Here is a 21,448-nt window from a genome sequence, read left to right as displayed (position 1 = left end):
CACACATGCACATTTTCATCTTGAGGGGCCTCAGTCATTACAGCAGGAACTTTTCGTGATTATTAAGTTTTAGTACTGCACAGCAACCTGTGCAATTTCAGGAGTCAGTCTGATTGAATTACCCAATTAGACAACCTTGCTAAGTGGGGGAAGAGGACATTTCAGCACCACTTTTTCAATAATAAAATTCCATGAAATAATCCAAGGTTTAAAAAGCTGTAAGTACCAAAGAGAACGCAAAATGTGCTCTGGTATTCAATAGCACAGAAGCTCAACTTCTTTCACTCCAAGAAGGGGGCTTCCAAAAATGTGCACAGACAGGACAAGATTACAGGAGACGTAATACTTTGAGTTTTAACAGGGGGGAATAAAAATTTAAAAAGCCCACCAGGGGTCTTATTATCAAAATGGAAAAAATGTTAGTATTGTTATCCACAGTGCATGGCTTGGTCACAGAGTAAATAACTTTTCTGCAGAATGGAAATAGTGAGCAAGAGTGATTTGTTGATTTGTTGAACTTGCGCTTCTTAGTCAGGTGCTCAGGAAATATGCAGGAGGAGTAGATAAATGAGAGCAGAAGGGAAGGTCAGCAGATGGACATGGATGTTCAGAGTCCATAGTGGGCTGGCTTTTCTGAAATCCCTGAGGCTGCTACTCATGCAGTTGTTGCCTCAGCAAGGTGTTGGGTGGGGGGGAAGAAATAATTTTTAGCCACTGCACTGAATCAAATAAAGTAAGTGCCATTAAGAATTTTATGCACTTTTTAGATGAAAACTTCTGGGAACTGGCAGAGATCAGTTTTGTCTTGCTGACATGTAGATGTGAACCGTGGTTCTGCCCAGTGTAGCAGTTCTACAGCCATGCTGGACTGGACCCCTCTTCTGCTACTGTACTCTCACCATATCATAATTTTATGAAGGGTTCTAACGAAAGTAAATTTCAGCTCATGAAACTGCATTGCCTTGAGAGTGAAATACCGCCAGTTCAGTACAATCCTGTTCTCTCAACAGCCTTTCCACAAGTTAGATTACACAACACCTGTGACACATGAATTTTGAGATTGCTTTTATGACTTTTCATATCCCCACTGTAACATTGTCAAAATTCTCTCATATATATGATAAAAAGGAAAATCCTGAGCAAGGAAGTTTACAGAATCCAAATCCACATAAAACAAAGGCTGGAATGCTGATAGAGTTCCACGAACATCTGGAAAAAGTCAAAGATGGGTTTCCATATCTATTCTATGTCTTTTTGGATAACAATAAGAAAATGATATCACATTTCCCTTCATAGTTCACAGTTCCTGGGGTTTTTATGGTGGTTTTTTTATTATTATTTTTTAAGCTATAGTAAAGAGTGAAAGGTTCTATAACAGCAGCTGCAGGAATTGACAATAAATATTGTATTTTATTGGCGGCTGATACATGAAGTCAGAAGGCAAAAATCACATTCTGTGTTTTGCTTTGTTATTTTCTCAGAGAAAAGCAGAAGATTTTACATTTTAGGTAGTGGCAGCTCTTGATTTCAGAGATTTCTTAAAACTTGTTTTTTTATTTTGGAAATAATGGGTGCCAGCAACATAAACTTATTTAATTTATTCTTTTTTGAAAGAGTTAAATTTGTACAGTAACACATATATTGTAAACACCATTAAATATTTATACTTTACTAGGGTATTAATTTAAGTAAAGAATATTTAATTTTAAATAAACATTTCATTAGCAGGGATTGACATGTCCTGGAAGTCATAAAAGTGATGCTCTGTATATCATTGTTGGCGCTACAGCGACACACTGCAATGATGTACCACTAGTGCTGGGTAAGCGAGAGAGAACTGCATACAGGGTAGCTCTGTGTTTCCTAAATGCATTAATTTTTTTCTTTTTTCCCCCCCCTCTCTGAGTCTTTTATGTATGTAACAGCTGTTCTCTTTTACGTGAGCAGGTAGAAGGTGTATTGTTAGGCAGTTCTGTGGAGGGGGATGCAAGGCTTAGGTGGGTTTCTGCCCATGTTGTGCGAGGAGCATTTAGCAAATGCAATCACAAAACCTTGCTTTCTGTTGTCACCTGAGAAAAGGTGTAAGATCTACTTCTGAGAATAAGGAAAGGTTAATATGTGGCTTATGTGACATTATGCTACGTCTCCTGGGATTTGTCAATAGGAGTTTGGTATTTAAAATAAAATAAAAACCTACCAGATTATGAAAAATGGGATAAATTTCTCACTTGCTTTGCTTCCCTCTCTGTCTTCTGCGTTTACCTAAAACTTTCACTGTCGTGTTCTCTTTTCTGAGTTAGGATCACTGCCAAAGTGGTCTCATGTTTATAGCGGGGTTTTTTTGTTTATGTTACTGTTTGTGGTACAAATAGCTACTTTCACCTTGGAGCTGTACCTTTTTTTGGCTGTGTTTGGTTCTGAGGAAGTATCCTCTATATTTGGGTCAATGATCACAAAATTTGGCTGCTGTAATTTTTTATTAATATTAATAAAACCACCCATCCCTCTAGCATATGGGATGCAGAAGACACTGTTCGGTGAGCTGTTACAAACCTCAAAAAAGTCTATGAGCTGAAAAAATTGAGTTTGGAGAGGCGAATGTAGATTCTGCAATTTCCAAATGCTGATGCTAAATCCATTCAGATGTAAATCAAAACTATCAGGAGCACTCTGCTCTTCAGATACTTCATCCTAACATGTGTTTGCTCATTATTCCTTCCTCAGTTGGAGGTTGTATATGAAAGCTGTTTAAATGAAATAAAAAATGTATTCCTATGAAGAAGATTAGTATATTTTGGAATTCAGAAATGGAAAATAAAGTTAGGCAATATTTCAGCATAAATAACAATGTGAGTAGGGTTTTTTAGGGGGGTTGAAATTTTTAGTCCAGAATGTGGATAGTTAGGTCATAATCTCTCCGGATACTTCCCAGTATTTGGCTAGGTTTTGAATGATCTCTCTAACTGGAAATCTTGTGTTCTTTGCATAGAGTAGAGTCAAATAATCTTGGCTTTGAAATGAACAGTGTTCACATATGTTTACGCATGTTCACATATATTTTGTATGTTTTCATATGTTCACATACATTTCCCCTGCAGATTTGTTATAACTGATGTGACAGTATCCCACCTGATGCTTCTGTTTTAAACTTCATTACATTTGTTGCACGCTGAAAGTACCTTATTAGTAGAATTTTTGTGGCTCTATCTACCCTTTGCTATTTTGGGAGACCTCTGTGACGGATCTGTCTGTGCCATTGCTCTGTCTTTGGAATTTAATGTTGCTTTTCTGTTAAATCATTGGCATTCAGTCAAGATATACCCGTTTGTAATTCTGGTTCTTAGGATTTGCAACAATTCTGCTTCCTTGCTATCAAGCATTTGTTGATATCTACAGTATCCATATGGAAGTTCTAAAACACTGTAGCCTCTGTGGAATGATGAAGGTTGAAGTTGATTGATGATGAATGATGATTGATTGAGGTTGAAATCTCTCATAAAGTAATTTACTAAAATCATTATTAGAAGATTTCTTTTAACAGAGCGATAGCTAAACTCTGTTCAAATGCCAAAGTCTAATACCATCTTACACAAATGAAATAATGAAGGACCAGGATATAAGCTCATAAGAAGTTAGACTGGATTTTGTCAGCAAATGTCATCTTGGCTGTGTAGATGCATAGCAGTGATGGAAGAATGCATTCAATTCAAGATTGATGTGCTTTGACCACAGAGAGTTAAAACTCCTTGGTGCATGAGAGATTGAGCAGGTGCTGGGATAAAAAGAAGATTTTCAAGTTTCTTTGCATAGACAGCTTTTTCATATTGTGGTCCACCAACCACCTACCCTTGAGCATACCTTGCCTGCCACCCCTTGATAGGAAACTTTTCTACATGTGAATGTTTATTTCTTACTAAGACAAATTTAATGAACCAGTGATGTACTTTCTATTCTATTTTCTTACTTTGATGCTTCTATTGGTCCCTGCAGGAGCAGATTTCATAGACCTATCTCAGGGGCCTTCTTGGGGACTTCCTCTTCAATTTATCATGTGTTGATTCTCTGTGTTGCTCAGTGGTTGCTTTCTAGTAGAAAGTACAGTATTTCACCTGTGCAAAAATGTGATAGGAAGGAAGACTCAAAGACTCATGGTGATACATAAAAAAATCAAGCAGTAGGGTACCAATTACGCAAACATTTAATGACTTGAATAAACATTGTAAATTTTTATCTGAAATATGTATCTATCTGCAGATGTTCTCAGCTGTGGATCTAATATGCTTCTGATGTAGATTCTGCTTGTCCCTAAACAGGCGCTTCTTCTTTCACGAGGGTAATTTTTGAGTTTCTCAGCTTATTTGGCTTTTATCAGGTAGAAACCTTGACAGAGGATTGTTTTCCACATCTGTCTTCATTCACTGGAGGCAGTGCAGTGACAGATGTAAGAAGATGTACAGAGTACATCAGGATCCGTTTCCTTTTCTATCTGTAAAATCACTTCCTTTTGTGTAATCTCGTACCATTATCTCCACTTGTCATTTAATGCGATTTTCTAAACTGGCCAATTGCTTTATTTGTGTGCCAAACAGAAGGCAACCTCCATGGAAGCGGCATTCATTAACTGTATCTATGTTCATTTAGCTCAACATATTTTCACATGCTGTATTTGGGTTTCTTCTGAAGTGCATCTCCTCTTACAGTGACAAATGTGTGCCGTGTATACCCTCCCTCATCCCAACTGCTTGTTGCAGCAATGGGATATCTATTTTTTCTCCCTTTGCTTGCATTTCTACCTATGATTCCTGCTTCCTGCTTCCTGAGATCAGCAGGAGGCCTCCCAACATGAACACTTCTCGCAGAAATGCAAATGCTACTCCTGGCTCATTTGTCACATAAACATCTGACCTGAGTATTTTTGTGACCCCTTTCTGTTGACACTGAAATAATCTCTTGAAAATGAAGTAAATAAAAAGATGCTTAGCCTCATAATCTTATAGTCCGGGTACCACTTGTCAGATTGGCTTGACAAATCCACTCTTCTCCCAGTGGCTCACTCTAAAGGCTCTCAGGACATTTCCAATGTTTTAGGTGTACAAAGAAGTTCTAAATTTCAGGTTCCAAGGCATTTGGGAACAGCAGTGAAAAATTTTATCTTCTTCAGTGACTTACTAATAGGGAAAATAGCATGGAGAGAGGGAAAGATGTGCTGTGCAGTAAATCAAGAAGTCATTATTTGCTAATTTTCTCACTTTAGACAAGATTTGAGCTCCTGGAGGAGCTTCTTCAGGACAACAGCCATCATACACAGCCATTCTGTTAGGCGATGCTTCAAAGAGGAAAGAATAAAAGAGAAAATTTGAGAAATGTGTTCATTTGTTGGGCCTGATACAAGAGGCAATGGTCTCTTATGAGCTACTTAAAGAGAAGCTTCCTCCCATCTGAGGGAAGATAAGAAGCTGCAGAATCATGTGACTGAGCATCATGATTTAGTGTTGTGCCTCAGCTCAGTCCAGCCTAGAGCCTCCTTTTCTCTTACCCCTTCCTAAAATACTGAATTTCAGCATTTCCTCCAGCTTTTGTATCCTGTCTGGATTGCATTTTTCAAGGCAATCACTGTGTACTTCTGTGCTTTTACACAACCCTCAGCTCAGCTGGATCCCACCGTTTCCTGGCCTTTAGACAGTGCTGGTGCCAGGAAATCCCCCAGGAAAGACATTTTCCTTGAATTTAGAAGGAAAATTGAGAGAATTGAATTCTTGGCATAGGAATGCACAAAATGTGAGATATCTTAAGAGCAATGGTTTGGATCTCTGATGAGCTTGTTCATAAATCAAAGCACGGAATTTGTTTCTTGGCTTCCCTTTGACATGTGAGATGGCAACACATTAAAGCCACTCTTTATTTTTCTTTTTATACTTTTAATTTTTCATTGTCTCCTGTGAAATTCAGTATTTGTATTGGTTTGATGCATACGTTTCAGCATACAGTGTAATAGGAAGTTACATGCAGCTCTCAAAGCTAAGAGATAATTCTCCTCACAGCTCCCACATCACTCCATGGAGTCTACTAAGAGCAGCTGTGCAAGAGATGAAGCCCTGAATTATTTAACAGAATTTTTTTAAAAACCCCTAATCTCCAGCGTCAGCCTGTCTCTGGTTCACTGTCAAAAGAGAGTGAGTAGGAGGTTGGGCTGTCTAGCGTCTTTCAGGGTCCATACTTCATGTTGGAAAACCAATCAACACAAAGTCCCTTGTTTGTGCCAGGTTTTTCTGTATGGAGTATGGGCTATTATTTTTGACGTACTGTATGTATTTACTTCTTCACTGTGATGTAGAAAAGAAGCCATTAGCTATTCCTGGTCAAGGTTTGACCCCCTCAGAGGAATCTCTTGAGCTGGCTTGTTGCATTTGCTCTTAACTGGCAGCTCCCACCCTCGCCCTTTGACTTTTGGTGTCTGCAGGCTGGCTGCTGCACCCAGACAAGTCCTGCTGGAGACTCTTCTTTTGGGACGTGATGCAGAGGAGCTGGATTCAGTAGGGTCACATTGGGAGTTAAGACACAATTTTGGCATGACTCACATTAAGTAGATAATTAGAACCTTATGCCAAACTTCTGCTATTCACATGCTGAAATGGAGCAGTAATTTGTTTTATATGTATTAACTGTAATTACTTACTAGGTTTGACAAATGTATTACTAATTCAACAATTGCTGCATTATGAGTCACTAATGGGAAAAAATCTATAATCTCTCTCATGAACTAATTCTAAATTCTGGACATAATTTTGACTGAAACAGTATTTATTTAAAGCTAGAAATTGCTTTAAAATCTCAAGTAATGTGAAACTAATGCCCAATGAGAAAATAAGTCAGATTAATAACCTGAAAGGTTGCTTCTTCTCCTTTTCTTTTTGTGTTCATAAGTAAATTTTAAGGGGTTTATTTGTTTGTTTTCTGTTTGGTTTTTTTTTCCCCCCTTATACTAGAGTGTGGCCAGTTTTTACCACTTGGGAGAGAATTAAAGTTCTTGAGCAGTTTGAATACAGCTCTTCCTCCACAGCTTCAATGAACCCTGGGTGGTGGGGCTGACCTAGATCAGGGACTTTGACATGGTTACCTTTGTTCTTGGAAGCAGGTGAAGAACTGGGTTGTATAAAATAAATATCTCCTCTGTCTCTCTATCTGCACATCCAACCTCAGTGGTGTGAGGGATTTCCTTTGACATTTCTGGACGGACTATTCTTGGGATCCCCATGTGTTTTCCCACTGAAAAGCTGGTCTTGCTTTCCTCAGAAATGTTGACTTTTTGGACTTCTTGACATGATTAGTTCTTCAAGTTAGTGTCACAAAGAATCCAGATTTGCCCTCCTGCTATAGAGGTGAAATGTTAGGGTGGGCTGAGGAGCACCGGAAAAGGAAAAGAGGGAGTGTAGTTCACTCTTCTGTGGATTGAAGATGTGGCCACTAACACATAATTATTCTTCTGTAAAGAGTAAGTAACAGTAGCTGTAAAGACTTACTAGCAATGTGGTTCATTCAAATTCTAGAAGTTATAAAGTGAATTTGAGTACATTTTAAATAGTGAGTAGGTTTCCCTCTTGAAAAAAATCCCAAATGATTGGATCATAAAAACCGTAATGTTAAGTTGGGCAGTGACATTTGCTGCCTGTTTGAGGTACCTTTTCTGGTTTACACAGTTGATAGTAAAAGATAACATTTAAAAATTTTGACAGCAGTCAGAGAATGTTTCACAGAGACCTCCAAAATTTGTTAAGTAGTATTTGCTTTTGTTCACAACTTTTCTAGCCTGACCAGTAGGTTGGAAGCTTTGCTATATTGGATATTTTCCAAGCCATCCACTTACTCTTTTATTGTTTGTTGCTATTTTGTTAAGAATGAATGACATTTCTATAAAACTGATGCTCAAGAAACGAAAACCTATGCAGATTTTAGAAGGTTTTTCCTTGTGAGCTTACAGATGTCTGAATATTCTGACATGTCCCTGAACTACTTTGTCTCTTTAAATTTTTTAAGTGTTTGTCCTGGTGATAAAAGTTTAATCACCAAACCTCCACTGATATGCCAGTGGTTGCATATCTAGCTATGGATAGATGTGCCTAATGTTGGAGCTTTTCAGGTTTTCTCTGAGATGGAGTGGGATGTGAGATCTTGACTGTATTTCAGTATCATCTTGCTTTGCAGCCTGATTTCAGAGACCAGATGTTATAAGGCAAACATCTGTGAGCACCAACAATTGCAGCATCCTTTTGAAGTGAGTCCCTCTTCCATCTCCAAGTGCTTTGTTAATAGTACGTGGAGCCCTCTGCACTTTTTCTCTGGAGCTCTCTTCCCCCATAAGCAGAACCTGTGAATTATCATTTTGTCCTTCTGTCCTATGCAGATATGGTGATGATGTCAAAAGTGTAGAAACTTGAGGAAATCCATCCTGAAATTATAATTCTTAAAGCTGGATGAAATATTACTGAGGCTCCTGTGGAAGTCTTACTACTTATATTCAGTGGCTGTACAAAACAAATGCACCAGTGTCGATCCAGAATTTATTGCTATTATTAATATTATTTCCACCACTGAATTTCCTTTCCAGATTAGTAGTTAGATATGAAGTAGTTGGGTACAAAGGTTTTAGACTTTTTAGATTTCTTTTTTCACATTCAAAGTGTTTTCAAAGAAATCACTCCAGATAAAAAGTGAATGACTGAAGTTTAGGTCAATTTAGATCTAAATAAAGTTTAGATTTAATGCAAATGTCTCCATTCGCATCTCTTTTCAATAGAAGTCAGTGTTTTTATGTATGACTTGTTCTTTGTTAGAAATCTATCCCTTTTATACTTTCCAGCCCATTTTCCTATCAAATATATTTTTTTCTCTCCTTTGTGTCTTCGTTTTAATTTCAGAACGTAACAGATTCAGTGTCCCCTAATGCTGTGGATAGCTCACATCTGCAACTGCATAAAAAATGCTCAATGCATTTCAGCTGGGAAAGACAAGAAATTTTAATAGCATTTATACTTTCTGGAAAATGTTGACAAGATGTCCAGATTTGTATATTCAGGGTATTAATTTTCTAAAATTGATTCAGAGAAAAGTTTTGGGTGAGACAGTTTTAGAAAGTGGGCCAATATCCTTTAGTCAAGTTTTCTTGAACTGTAGCATTTTTGTTGTGTATTATTTTGACCAGAACAAGAATGTTTCCAGTATGTTTTTTAATACACCTTTGGAGATGTTTTATAAACTGCTTATTCCCTAATACTACACCTTTGTTCCATCACTTGATATGCTAATCCCACTGTGGGACCTTCCAGTTCTTCAGACCTGCTTGGATTGGAAAAACTTGCAGACTGGCAGCAGCTTTGAAGTGTTGCTGTTGTTGGCCGTACATCTTTGAAAAGAAGCAAACAATAAAGTGTTTGTCCTTTTTCTATTAAGCCTGATGAAATATCACTTCTAATGAAGCAGCACGTGAATAAATAAAACACACGATTTAAGAATGCATTTGAGAATCACACGTCTAAACAGCCCATGGTTTCTGTAAAATGAAAATCCCTGCTGAGTAGAAAATTGTTACTGCTCATCATTCTCTTCAGTATTCCCTCAAAAGGTATGACTCTCTTAATACCCTAATGAAGCACTCAAATTAAACACATTCCAGTGAGGACAAAATAACCACACTTGAAGTAAGTGTGAGAATACTCTTATCATCTAATAGCATGTGAGTATGGCAAAGGTTTCAGTGCTTTTATTGATTTTTTTTGGCTTAGACTTAGCCAAGCAAACTAAATGGGGAGAAATTACTCTTAATACTCCTAATTAAGCCTGTAACTGTAGAAAGAGCAAACTATTTGTAAACTGTTTAAAGCACACAGATAAAAAGCATGGAGTGCTTTTAAAAATGGAAATTATTAGGCAACCCAGTGATTTCTTTAATTTGTTGATAGTGCTCATGCTATTTGTGGCATACTAATTAAGTGTTGGGAAATGATCTCCTAGTACACTGAATGTAATCCTGCAGTCTGTAATAGATGAAACTAAAACCAATCACATAAAGCTGGATCCCTATGAAAGCTGGCTGGGTGCTTCTAGAGGCTTCTCTGTTGCTGTTCCACAGGTCATGATCAAAGCACAGATCAGTAATACTCACCAGTGGCTCTTGTTCCCAGCCAGTGGTGGTGAAATCCAGCAGATATTCCAGGCGTGCAGGGGAGCGGATTGCGGGTGGCAAAGCGCGTGACTCGCGTCTCTCCTGGTTTGGCAGGGGGTGCTGAAAGCTGCATGCTTGTGAGCTGGAAAGGAGAGGTGTGGGTGGGTGGGGAGTCTCTCTGCTGTTGGTGTGTGTCACCAGTTTGAGTTGCCCAAATTCCTCCTCACCACCCCCTTGTCTGTATAGATTCCTCTCCCAGTGAGTGGCAGCAGTGTTTTAAAAACACCGAGGTCTAGACGCAAAGAATTGGGTGAGCCTGTGACTGGCACCTCACTGCCTTCTGTTTTCCCCAGTTCTTTTGCCCGTTTTGCTTTCTCTGAGCACCCTTATAGCTACACAGTCAGTTCTCTCTTGAATGAGAGGAATGGGAGCTGGAAAGCAGAAGAGCTTTGCGCTTTGTAATCTCTTCTCTTTGTGAAAATTTCAGTGAAATCGCAGAATTGTAAGGTCTGCAATTAAAAGAACCAAAAGAAACCCTTTGTTCAGTGCATACGTGTTTATATTTGTCAGCTGAACTAGACAAGGCATCTTCATATTTTCTAGGGAGGAAAAAAACCATCTGTTGCTATCGTTGCCCTGTTGAGTTGGTTGATTGTGTGCCTGTTTCACACTACTGCCCAGAGGAGCACGTCCTTCTGCATCCAGATTTCTTCTCTGAAGGCATTTCTGGGAGTCAGCCAGCTTCCATGCCCTGAATGTCTTGCTGCCTGATGCAGGCACTGCTGCCCTCTCTTAATGGCATGCAGACAGAAGGAGGGTTTAAAAGTGCTGCTTTCTGCTTCTGTGGAAGATGGTGTGTAAGTTTGTACACGTCTCAAGCCTGCTTCCTGAAGTTTATGCTGGATATCATCCTTCACACAGCCGTTAAGATCTTCATGCTGTTTTAGTCACAGAAACAATTTTTTCCGGGTGGGCTTTATTTTGTTTTGTTTTGTTTTTGTTTTCTGAAAGCTGAGAGTGTGGGCTGGACCTTATGCCTAACAACAACAAATTGCTGTCATCATACTATGTAAAAATTTGCTTGATCTCTGAGGGCAATAATGGGAATTAAATGGTTCTTTAGTAACTTTAGGGAAAAAAAAAAAAAAAAAAAAAAAAAAAAAAAAAAAAAAAAAAAAAGTTAAAAACCAGGGGAAAAGCATTGTTAACATGGTGTGGAATATGCTAGTGGAGTCAAAGATGCCACCCCTGGTATGCTGGGGTTTCTTCTCATAATGCCCCTCCTGTTCCTGTGCAAGATTTCCTAGTTTCCTATTCTGACTTAATAGCATCCATAATTTCTTTTATATGGATGTGCTACTGCAGGCGCACTTGTTGATTTCCCTCTTCCCACGTGTCTATGCTTAAAAATCTGCAAAGAATCATGTGCTCACTTCTCCTTCTTCAGATGAGACAACAAGAGAAAATGAGACAATGAAAAGCACATTCCTTGTGCTGGTACACTGCACACATTCTAAGCTGCAGGAAACTAGGTCGACGTTATTATTCATAACAGTATATTATGTTACAATAGAAGTTAAGCGGAGGGTGGCTCTAGAGGTTGGAAGGATGCCCATCACACACTCTGAAGTTAAGAGCTTGCCTCTAAGATACTCTTTAGCAGACTAAGCAGTGTTGCTTGGGATAGGAGACAAGAGAATTTTTCTGCCAATAAAAATGGAGAAAAATCTTATTTTCTTTGGGCTTATGAAAAATAAAACTTAATACAAGTTTTCTTTTACTTTGAAAATAAAAGCAAAGCCAGCCGTCCATATTTGAAAAGGGACTCATTAAATTATTATTTGTCCTTTTCAGAAAGTCTGGAGTGAATTTTCATCCTCTTAAACTCTGTGACTCTCGGGCTTACAGTCGGCAATCCCCTGTGGCAACAGCAGGAAAAGTAGCCTTCCTTCGAGGCTGCTCCCCAGAGCCCTGACACTGTTTTCTGCTGTAGAGAAGAATAAGAGATTGACCATAACTGGGGACCATCTGACTTGTTACCCTTTATTCACTCACTGGTAACCTGCAGTGTTCTGTCTACACACTTTTTCCTTTTCCTCATCCATTTTTGAAGTGGTCTACAGTGATGGGGAAAGGCAGGGTGAAGGAGTGGGGTGGTTCTATTTCGAAAAAAAAAAAGTAAAAAATGGCAGAATGAATTCAAATCTGAAGTATCCTTGGAAATTTGGGTTAAAATCCACTAACCAACCATTACAGCAAACAAATAGATAAATAAAATATTAAACAAAAGCAAAAAAGCCCTTTCCATTAGCTAGCTGTCTCAGGTTTCATTTGAAATACATTCCCCAAGGATATTCTAGTGCTTTGGGTTTTGCTGTTTTGCTGCCTCATTGAGAAAATAAATTTGAAATTAAATGAGGTTAAAATAAGAGTGGTTTTAAGCCTGTGTGTGTTACAGCAGAATATTGCCTGTGTTTCTGATATATCTAATCTGATAATCTTGTTTCTTCTAAAAGAAGTCATGTTCCTTACAAAAATTATAGAACCTCTCATCCTTGTGAAAGCTGATTAATATATCAAGCAATTCAGCCAATTTAGATTTGTTTTGTTACCTGTGTATCATTTTAAACAAATCCATCATAGGAGAAAAAATGCAGAAAGCACTTTAACACATTTTATTTCTCCAAGTCATTAGTTTTTCCACGCATCTCTTAATGTACTGCTTAATCATCAGGTCATCTTTACATATAGAAACTGATTTTTTTTTTTTTTTTTTTTTTTTTTTTTTTTTTTTTTTTTTTTACTGTTCCTTGTTCCTATTTATTTCAGCAAACTATCAAAGCCCATTAACTCAATGCAAGTCTTTCCAGTTATTTCTGCAGACTTCGCATGAGGCTCGGAGACAAAGGTTTTACCATCAAGCACATTGAGCTGAGATCTGCCCCTGCCTCCAGCAAGATGCTGGATCAATTATCTCCCAGGTGCACTGGGGGTGTTTCACATGGTGTTGTCTATCTTAAGTTACATGGTCAATTTAAAAAAAAAAACAATGCTTCCCCAATCCCCCAGTTCTAAGTGCTAATCAAGGTACTGAAAAAGCCCCAGAATATGGATTAGGCCTGTGAAGCAGCTGCTTTTAGGGTCCCCACTTCTCTTTGAGAGCTCTGCTGACACATATCTGGACCCCCAGAGCTCCCAGGAAAGCCACAGGCTGGAAGAGGTGACTGTTCACATACAGCTGATAATCACTTTACCATACCCATTGTCTTCTTAATGCTCACCTTAAAGCAATATGCATATGTGTGCACGCACAAACATAGTGTCAGTACTATTGCACTTTGCTCTATATTCCTCCTCTGCTCATTTTATTAGTAAAAGTTCCCACTCATTAACATCTCCTTAGAGGAGAACTAGTATTTTTGATGATGATTATTTTTCCAGTTAACATGAAATGAGACAAGATTTCTTTTTTATTGGAAAACAATTTTTGTATCTCACGATAGTAATTATTCTTTTCCTCAGAGGAGAAAATACACAGTAAATCTTTCCCATGACATTATTGTGGAGGGCTCAAATCTGTGCTCTTTATTCTGTAAAAAATCTGTTGAAAGCTGGTATGAGTGGAAGGCAAGTAAAGACTTGCAACATCTGATCTTTCTTCTTGATATGACTCTTTCCTGGTATGTAGTCAGCAATCACTTTCTTCATCTAGACGGAATCCTGGACCACTGGCCCTAAGCTCCTATTTTACTGGTGGTTTTAGTCTCTTCAGCATTCACGGAAAACTGTAGCAGCCCAGATTTTCCCTGACCTCTTCTCCTTGAGGAGTTGCTTTAAAAATTAGATAATCTGCTGTCTTGCCTTACACATTTGCCTCCCTGGGGTTTTATAGGGAGTGTGAGAGTTCTGAGCATATAGTCCTACTCTGTTTATACATCAGAGCAGTAGAAAGGCTCCTGCTCACTGCAGTGGATGGAATACAGCCCAGCTAAAAAAGGGTGAGCACCCTGACTTGCCCCTTCGTCCCTCAGGGTGACTGTAACTGGGAAGCTTTTCTGGAACGCTCCAGGACAGGCGCAGGGAGTGGTGGAGTGAGCTGCATCTGTCTCAGCAGGCAGCACGGTGTGATAGGGGTAAAGCATTTGGTGCAGAGTCCTTGGCTGTCATGTTTTGATGTGTTTTGAGTGTGGATTTGAGTGTTCTGGTCATGCAGACAGAAAAACAGCTGGTGGCTGAAACACAGCAGTCGGGTCCTTGGGCTGTGCCTTAGTTCCATGTGAAAGGAATCCACTTTGTGCACTTGAAGATGGCTCTATTGTGCAAACCAAAGTGTGGTAAGAGATTTGCCCAAGAAATACTCCACAGTTCTGAGTTAAAACATCAGCATGAATACAGCAGAGCCGTAATTTACCATACTAGGAGATCTCATACTAAAAGAAAGTGTTGTCATTATCCCAGAGGATAGACTGGTGGTAAAATTACAAAGTGATGAGTGCAGGATGCAGACTAAGTAATTTGGATCAAGGGAAGAGGAAGTGTGAGAGAGCTTTATTTCCCAAAACAGACAGATGGATGCTAAATGCCAAGGTAGCATTGTCTGATGCCCTTCACATGAGAGAAATGACTATTTCTGTAAGAGTCACGTTGCATGTAGCTAACTATTGGATAGCCAATGTATGGATAAGTAAATATTAACAGTACCTCTATGGTGCTGTGCAGCAAGTAAGAAAAGGTTCTTCCCTATGCCACCTACCTTTCTCTAGTCAAAACTATTGTTTGGTTTCATAAAACCTGTGGGTTTATATTTATTAAACAGCAAAAATGTAGGATTTCTAAAAAAAAAAAAAAAAATCAATTTTTTTTTAGCTTTTCTTTGGAAGAAGATAGAAGCTTGCTACTAGGAACAAGCAACTGTCAAAGCTGTTATTAATATATGAGGCTGCTGAAACAAATATTTCCAAATATGACAGTTTTTATCAGTTGCAGTTGGGAACATTTCAGCTCATTAGGAATGGTAACGCTTGTTAGTTACTTGTTAGTAAGTACTGAGGGGATGAAGGAGAGTGTACAGCAGAGCAATGTTTCCCAGACTGTTGAAAATAAACTGCAAACCCTCAAGTGGTTAATATACTATGTGTATCTCTACTGAATAAGAAGCTGTAGCAGGACAAGCCAATGTATTATTCCAATTTTTTGAGAGCCTTAACATGTGCTTTCAAGAAACTCAGGTCCCCCAGCTAGCCGGACTGTGCTGGACTCTGAAAATTTCTGCCCTGTTCTCTCTTGTTTGAGAAGCAGAATTGAGAGAAGTGGCACCTGCAATGGAAAGGTTTAGTAAAGTGTTTCTTTCAGTTTCTGGAGTATTCTGTATCTATTTTGTATCTCTAGAATGCGAAGAGGTTTTGAGAGTACTACTAAGTGTCACAGGCTTAAGATCAAAGTTTTGAAATTGATAGGAATATTCTAATCATTACAAATTCAGCTGTTCTTCAGAAATTCTTTTCCTTCAAAATGTTAAGATAAGGATCACTGAAGGTACTATTCCAGGAATATCTGCCTGTTTCTGAAGTATCATAGCAGGTTTATGTACGTCACACCTGCGTGTTACTCATGGGCTACGTATGATGGGGTATGTCTGGTACCTTGCTCATTCCTTCAGGGTGTCTGGGTGTCAGGGTGACTCTGTTATATCCCACTGACTGGCTCCAAAAAAACATTTTTAACTTTGGATTGATGGAATTAACAGATTTTTTTGTCCTATTACAGTCTTTGGAGATCTTCATATAATTCCAATTGTATACTTGAATTTTGACAGGCTCACTTAATGCTTACTGAAAAATGTCATACATTGTCTTGTGGTTCACTTAAGCCCTGTTTTTCCCCTCTGGTCCTTATGCTAAATCACAGTGAGAAAAGAATGTAAGAATTATTATTGTTACTGTTAGACAGCCTCAAGGGCAGAGTCAGGCAGAGGCATGTAGTTCCTTAAGCAGCCACTAGCTCTGGAGAAACGAGAAGGCAGCAAGCTGTTGGTAATCACTGCAGATAGTCATGGGGACCACAGGATCCACAGGGACCTTCCTGCATATGCACATGGGAATGGCATGGGAGGCATGAGTTTCAATTACAATGCAGACTCTCCCTCAACAGCACCAGATCTCTGCAGCAGTGGCAGATAGGGCATGGTATGGATCAAGGTGAATAGCTGTGCAACCTTCATGAAAGGATGAAAGTCACCCAGTATTCTTCCCCAGCACTGGCCACTTTTAACACCCAGCTAGTCAGGGTACTGGGGTGTCTTGTATGGGTCCAAGGATGGTCCTTGAGGTCGTTTCTGACCTGGAATTCCATGATTCTGTGATCCTGGCAATATGTTATTAAGTGTTTTCCCTATGCCCACCAGTGCACTTCAGCAGCAAGGCATCTTCATGTTTTGTAAAGGCGAACAACCTAGCACTGGTGTGTGAGTCCTCTCATCCATAGTAAGTTCCTTGAAAGCAGAGAGTTGTAACCACGCCAAACTAAATACAACTGCCATTTTAATGAAAGCCAACCTATCAAAGAGGGCAACTTTTCACTCAAGGAAGACGTTCTAGATTTTATCTTATTAAATCTCATATTCCTATACTCTCATTCTTAAGCTAAGATTTCATTGAGTGCATAGATGTGCGTGGTATGCCTGTTACCATTGTTTCTATTAAATGTGAGCAGGAATTCTCAAAGTGCATTATGTTTTGTCTCTTTGAAGAATTTTAAAGCTAGAGCTGTTCATGTGAAACAGAATTTTTGGAATAAATGAGAATGGTCAGGTACTCTCAAGCAAATATTTTGCAGAAAAAAAGCTTAATTACGTGGGTATCAGATAAAGGCATTCTTATGAACAGTTATAGTATTTTTGTTGTGGTGGCAGAAAAGAAAGAAAGCAAATGGAAGCCACCTTAACTTAGTGACTCAAGTGTAGTAGTTGATTGAGTCAGCAGGTGAATATTTTCCCCAGTCCCAGCAAACAGAAAGACTGAATTGAATAGCCAAATTCCTATTGATTTCCTTGGGAGCAGGATCAAGGCTTTAATTCTTGATTAACTCCTTTTTTTATTTCAATGAGAATTACGTGACTTAAATCCTGTTTTATGTTTTGGAAGCAACGGGTAAGGTTTAAATCAAATAGTAGTTTTTCTAGACTTTTAATAGCGCTATTCTTTTTAATGCTTCTGTTACCTCAGGGTATTTACTTTTGGCTCTTAGTGTGGTGTAGAAGTTGATACTATTGTGAATGGAATTGGCAAGTCTTAAAACACAATGTTTAGATCATAAACATTTTCAAATACAACTCCATAAAAAAGATTTGGTTTTTTAATATGAAATGTTAGTTGTGTTCTTGGCAGGCTTTGCTTCAGAAGAGTCAGATGCATTTCAAAGAGTATTCTGGTGGCCAGCTGCAGCCAAAAGATTATTTCAAACCAATGGAGACCTAATCCCCTTCCTTCTATAGCTTTTTTCCTTTCTCTCTCTTTCTCTCCCCCCTCTCTTTAGTAGGACTCTCTCTATATATTACAAATGAAGTGTAGCCAGTTATGGGGTGAAAAAGTCATACACAATTATACATAACTGTGGAAGGCACAGAAACTCGGACTAAAGGTGCCAGTACTGGTCTTTGCTTTAGGAAGGGCTGTTGAGATTGCTTTTCTTCAACACTCTTCAGATCTTCAGAGTTCAAAAAACATTGGCTACTCTTCAAGAGCCAGCAGTATTGCATAAAACATATGGAGAATTGCTTGTGTCTGCCCTGCACTTACCTGTGGAGTGGCACAGTCATCTTTTTAACAATGACTTGATTTATAGATTCCCTGTGAAGCCAGTTACACTCCAGAGATGAGCAGAAGGTAGTGGGTGTTGGGGATACATTAATGGAGCAGGTCTTTATTTATCTCAGTCATTCATGGTTCATTGTGCTAGACATTATTTTTATTTTTTCCATTTATTTGAAATAAATGTGCGAGCAAGCAATATTGCTCAGTTATTCCAGAACAGAATTTTACTTTTTTTTTTTTTTTTTTTTTTTTTTTTTTTTTTTTTTTTTTTTTGAAGTCTCTTTCTGCTGTATATTTGGCTGGATATGGGCCTGAAATCCCTGCCTGCTTTGCACTGAAAGGGGGCAATTAAATGGAGTGCTTAATGTCAGTCACAGGGAATCTTTTTGTTCCTAATTTATATTTCCTTTTAGGTGGTGGAATGCATCAGCAACAGGAATTATTGTCACTTCTCTGATTTTGAGAATTCAATGAATGATGGAGATGAATCATTAAAAGAGAACTGTAGTTGCTTACATGGCACGCAGTCCTGTTGCATTTCCCAAAGGAGCATAAAAGGACAGAGAGCAAACTATGACGCAGCTTCATGTCCTCCTACACATTTGCCAAGCAGACCTGCATGACTTGAGATATTTGTGCTCTTAGTAGCCTGTGTTTATAATGACCTCATAATAGTTGAAAAAAAAAAAAAGAGACTTTCAAAAAGCGAAAAAACGAGCTGAAAGCTGAACAGTGCTCTCAGTGTGTGTGGGTGTTATTTTGGAGAAAATCTGGGTAAAATTTGTATTAAGTGCATCAGAAATACTGAGGGCAAGTCTGTGGATGAGTCTGCACATTTGAGTGGTTTGTGGGGCTGAGTCTTTGATCATTTTGAGAAAGAGTCCTTCGCAGCTGTTTGTATGAATAGGAAGGGTTAAACAATAAAGAAGGAATACATGTTCATGTTTTTGCTTAGAAATAAAAGGGCTGGATTTCAGAAGGAGCTGTAAAGCTTTCAGCAAGAATCAGGCGAACGCTACAGTAAAGTGAAAAGCTGAAATGTGAAGAGTGCGTGATATGAGATGCCAGCTCAGCGCTTCCAGATCACATTGCTCTAGCAGAGGAGACCACCCCTGGAATTGTAGTGAACTGTGGCTGTTCTGCAATGTAAAGTTGTATAGGCTGATACCCCTCTCACTGTTATGTCACCCGGTGGTAGCCTTTCTCAACAGTTCTCCACTCTGGGGAAAACACGTGTTATTTACAAGTACTTCTCTAGGGGTGGAAAAGTCTCCTTAATATACAAATCCCAGCTGCATAAGGAAAGTGAAAGAGTGTCCATACAAAAAAGGTTCTTTACTGAGGGTGTTTGTTTTTTCTCCTCTTTGTGCAGGTTCGACATGGGAGAAAACATTACGGCAGATTGGTTTTGAAAGGTAAGCCATAAATTTCTTTCCTTACCAATGCAAAAAGTTAAGGAAGAGAGACTGCACAGGCAAATCTGCAAAGTTATTTATTTTAGTTGATTGACCTCATATTCAGAGTGGAATTCATGCAGTGTCATGCACGTATGTGTTCAGCTTTTTCTGTTTGCGTCCTCTTTTCTTTCCCCAGTCAATCTGAAGCAATTTATTAATCATATGAACTTGGTTCATCATGTTGCTTGCTAGTGACTATACAGCATGCTAGTATTTAAAAAGGGACACACCTTTTGGCCATAAGTCTTATTTATGAATGAAAATATTGCTCTCACTTGTTATTTTTTCCATGAAACTTCTAATCTCTGACATATGAGTTGACAAAAGTAAATGAAGTCGAAAGAGGAGCAAAGCTGGCAGAGAGCTGTTCAGCATCAGAGGAAAATTCAATATGCAGCATTCCTCAAGTGCAAGAACTTCTTGCAGACAAACTTAGCCACAAGGTCATCATACCAGAAACACGTGTCTGTCTTGTAAATGAACCTAGGCCAAGTCCAGTAAACAGTGATGTAAAGTAAAGAAGAATTCAGATGTTTAATGTCGTCTTTAACCTACAAATGGTAAGCAGAAGAATCTGCTCTCTGCTTGAGGTTTTGGATATTGTTGAAAATTAGATACCCCAGTTCCTAAGTTTGATGTCCTCAAAGGTTTTTTTAACTGGTTGGGGGTTTTTTTCCAAGTTACATCCAATTTGGTTCCTGATGAGCGTTTCATTCCTCATGATACCAGAGATGTCTGCAGGGCACTACAATAAACTATTGATTCTTTCATCGCCCAGATTATGAAGCAGCACCTGTTGGTTTTGAGGAGAGTTTTTGATACTCTGTGTCTGTGTTTTGAAAGTGAGAATGGAAAAGAGTCAATGTCTTTTTAGCTGAGTTAATTGGAAGTTCTATGGAGGCAATTTCCAACTTGTGAGGTGTTTCAAAACAAGAAGGAGAATCCATACTAGCTTTGTATATGCAAGGTATGTACCATATGAAAGATGGAGAATTCCTAATAGACTAAATTACAGCTGAGAAGCCTTCCTGAGATGAGACAAATATGTACAAGGGATTTCTATGCAGATCCCATTATTGCCACTCTAGTTTGAAAAGCAGAAAGGCTTTCTTTCAAATGACACCTCTGCACCTTGAGAAATTGATCATCACCCTGGGGTAACTTTATCTGAAGCTGCACATTAGTTAGCACAGATGAGGTGAAGATCTGAATGTACCTTGCTTACCATAGTCATAGAATCAAATGTGTTCTCTTACCAGCTTTTTCAGAGAACCAGCAAAGAGAAAAAAAAGGAAAATTAAGTCCTTCATACAGATATAAAATTTAAGATTTTTGGTTTTTAAAATAGTAATATTCATTATTTTACCCATATTTTTAACACAAGATTTTTTTATGGCAGGAATCATAGAATCATAGAATGGCTTGGACCCTAAAGATCACCTAGTTCCTAACCCCCTGCCATGGGTTGTTCAGAGACCCATCCAGCCTGGCCCATAACACAAGGTGTGAGGCAGCCGACTTTTCATACTGGTTGACTAAAAGGTTAATATGTAACATGTATGTGAAGTTTAGTGTTCACTCCTTTATAGCAATATTTGCTTAATATCATATCTGTTATTGCTTGAGATCAGTAATTTTTGTATCTCAAAGAATAATTTCCAAAGCAAACACATTATTTACGTAATACCTGGATGCTGGAATCACACTTATATACTACAGGACATATAAAGGGTATGTCACTACATCCTTTGCCTAATCTTATTCTCTTCAGTAGTAATCCCTTTTTGGCCACCAACAGAGTCAGGTTCGTGGGCTACATCTATGTTAGCTCTGATCCCATAGAGCTGTTCTTGTGTTATTTACATAAGGTCTAGGGAAAGAAGCAGCAGAGGCATGTCTGGCTATTTTAAATTCTATTCTCTGCAAGCTTTTGACTTAGGCACACCTTAGTCAGCTCTGAAATATCAATAGCACTTAAATGTGTTGTTTGAGCAAGGACATTCTCATTCAGGAGAGAGGAA

At 38.6% G+C, this 21,448-nt stretch overlaps 1 protein-coding gene across 2 annotated transcripts in view; it reads left to right on the top strand.

Moving 5' to 3' along the window:
* The window catches only part of PIEZO2 (piezo type mechanosensitive ion channel component 2), a 291,112-nt gene that overhangs the window by 114,998 nt on the left and 154,666 nt on the right, over window positions 1–21,448 (top strand). For both annotated transcript variants that reach the window (XM_040076457.2, XM_058422237.1), the window contains exon 4: window positions 19,343–19,385. In XM_040076457.2, coding sequence (XP_039932391.1) covers window positions 19,343–19,385 — 43 coding nt within the window. The remainder of the gene's footprint in view (window positions 1–19,342; window positions 19,386–21,448) is intronic.

The sequence above is a fragment of the Hirundo rustica genome, chromosome 1 (assembly GCF_015227805.2).
Source record: "Hirundo rustica isolate bHirRus1 chromosome 1, bHirRus1.pri.v3, whole genome shotgun sequence".
In the NCBI taxonomy this organism is placed as follows: domain Eukaryota; kingdom Metazoa; phylum Chordata; class Aves; order Passeriformes; family Hirundinidae; genus Hirundo; species Hirundo rustica.
The sequence above is the reverse complement of the archived record's forward strand: the minus strand, read 5'-3'. Positions and strand labels throughout refer to the sequence as shown.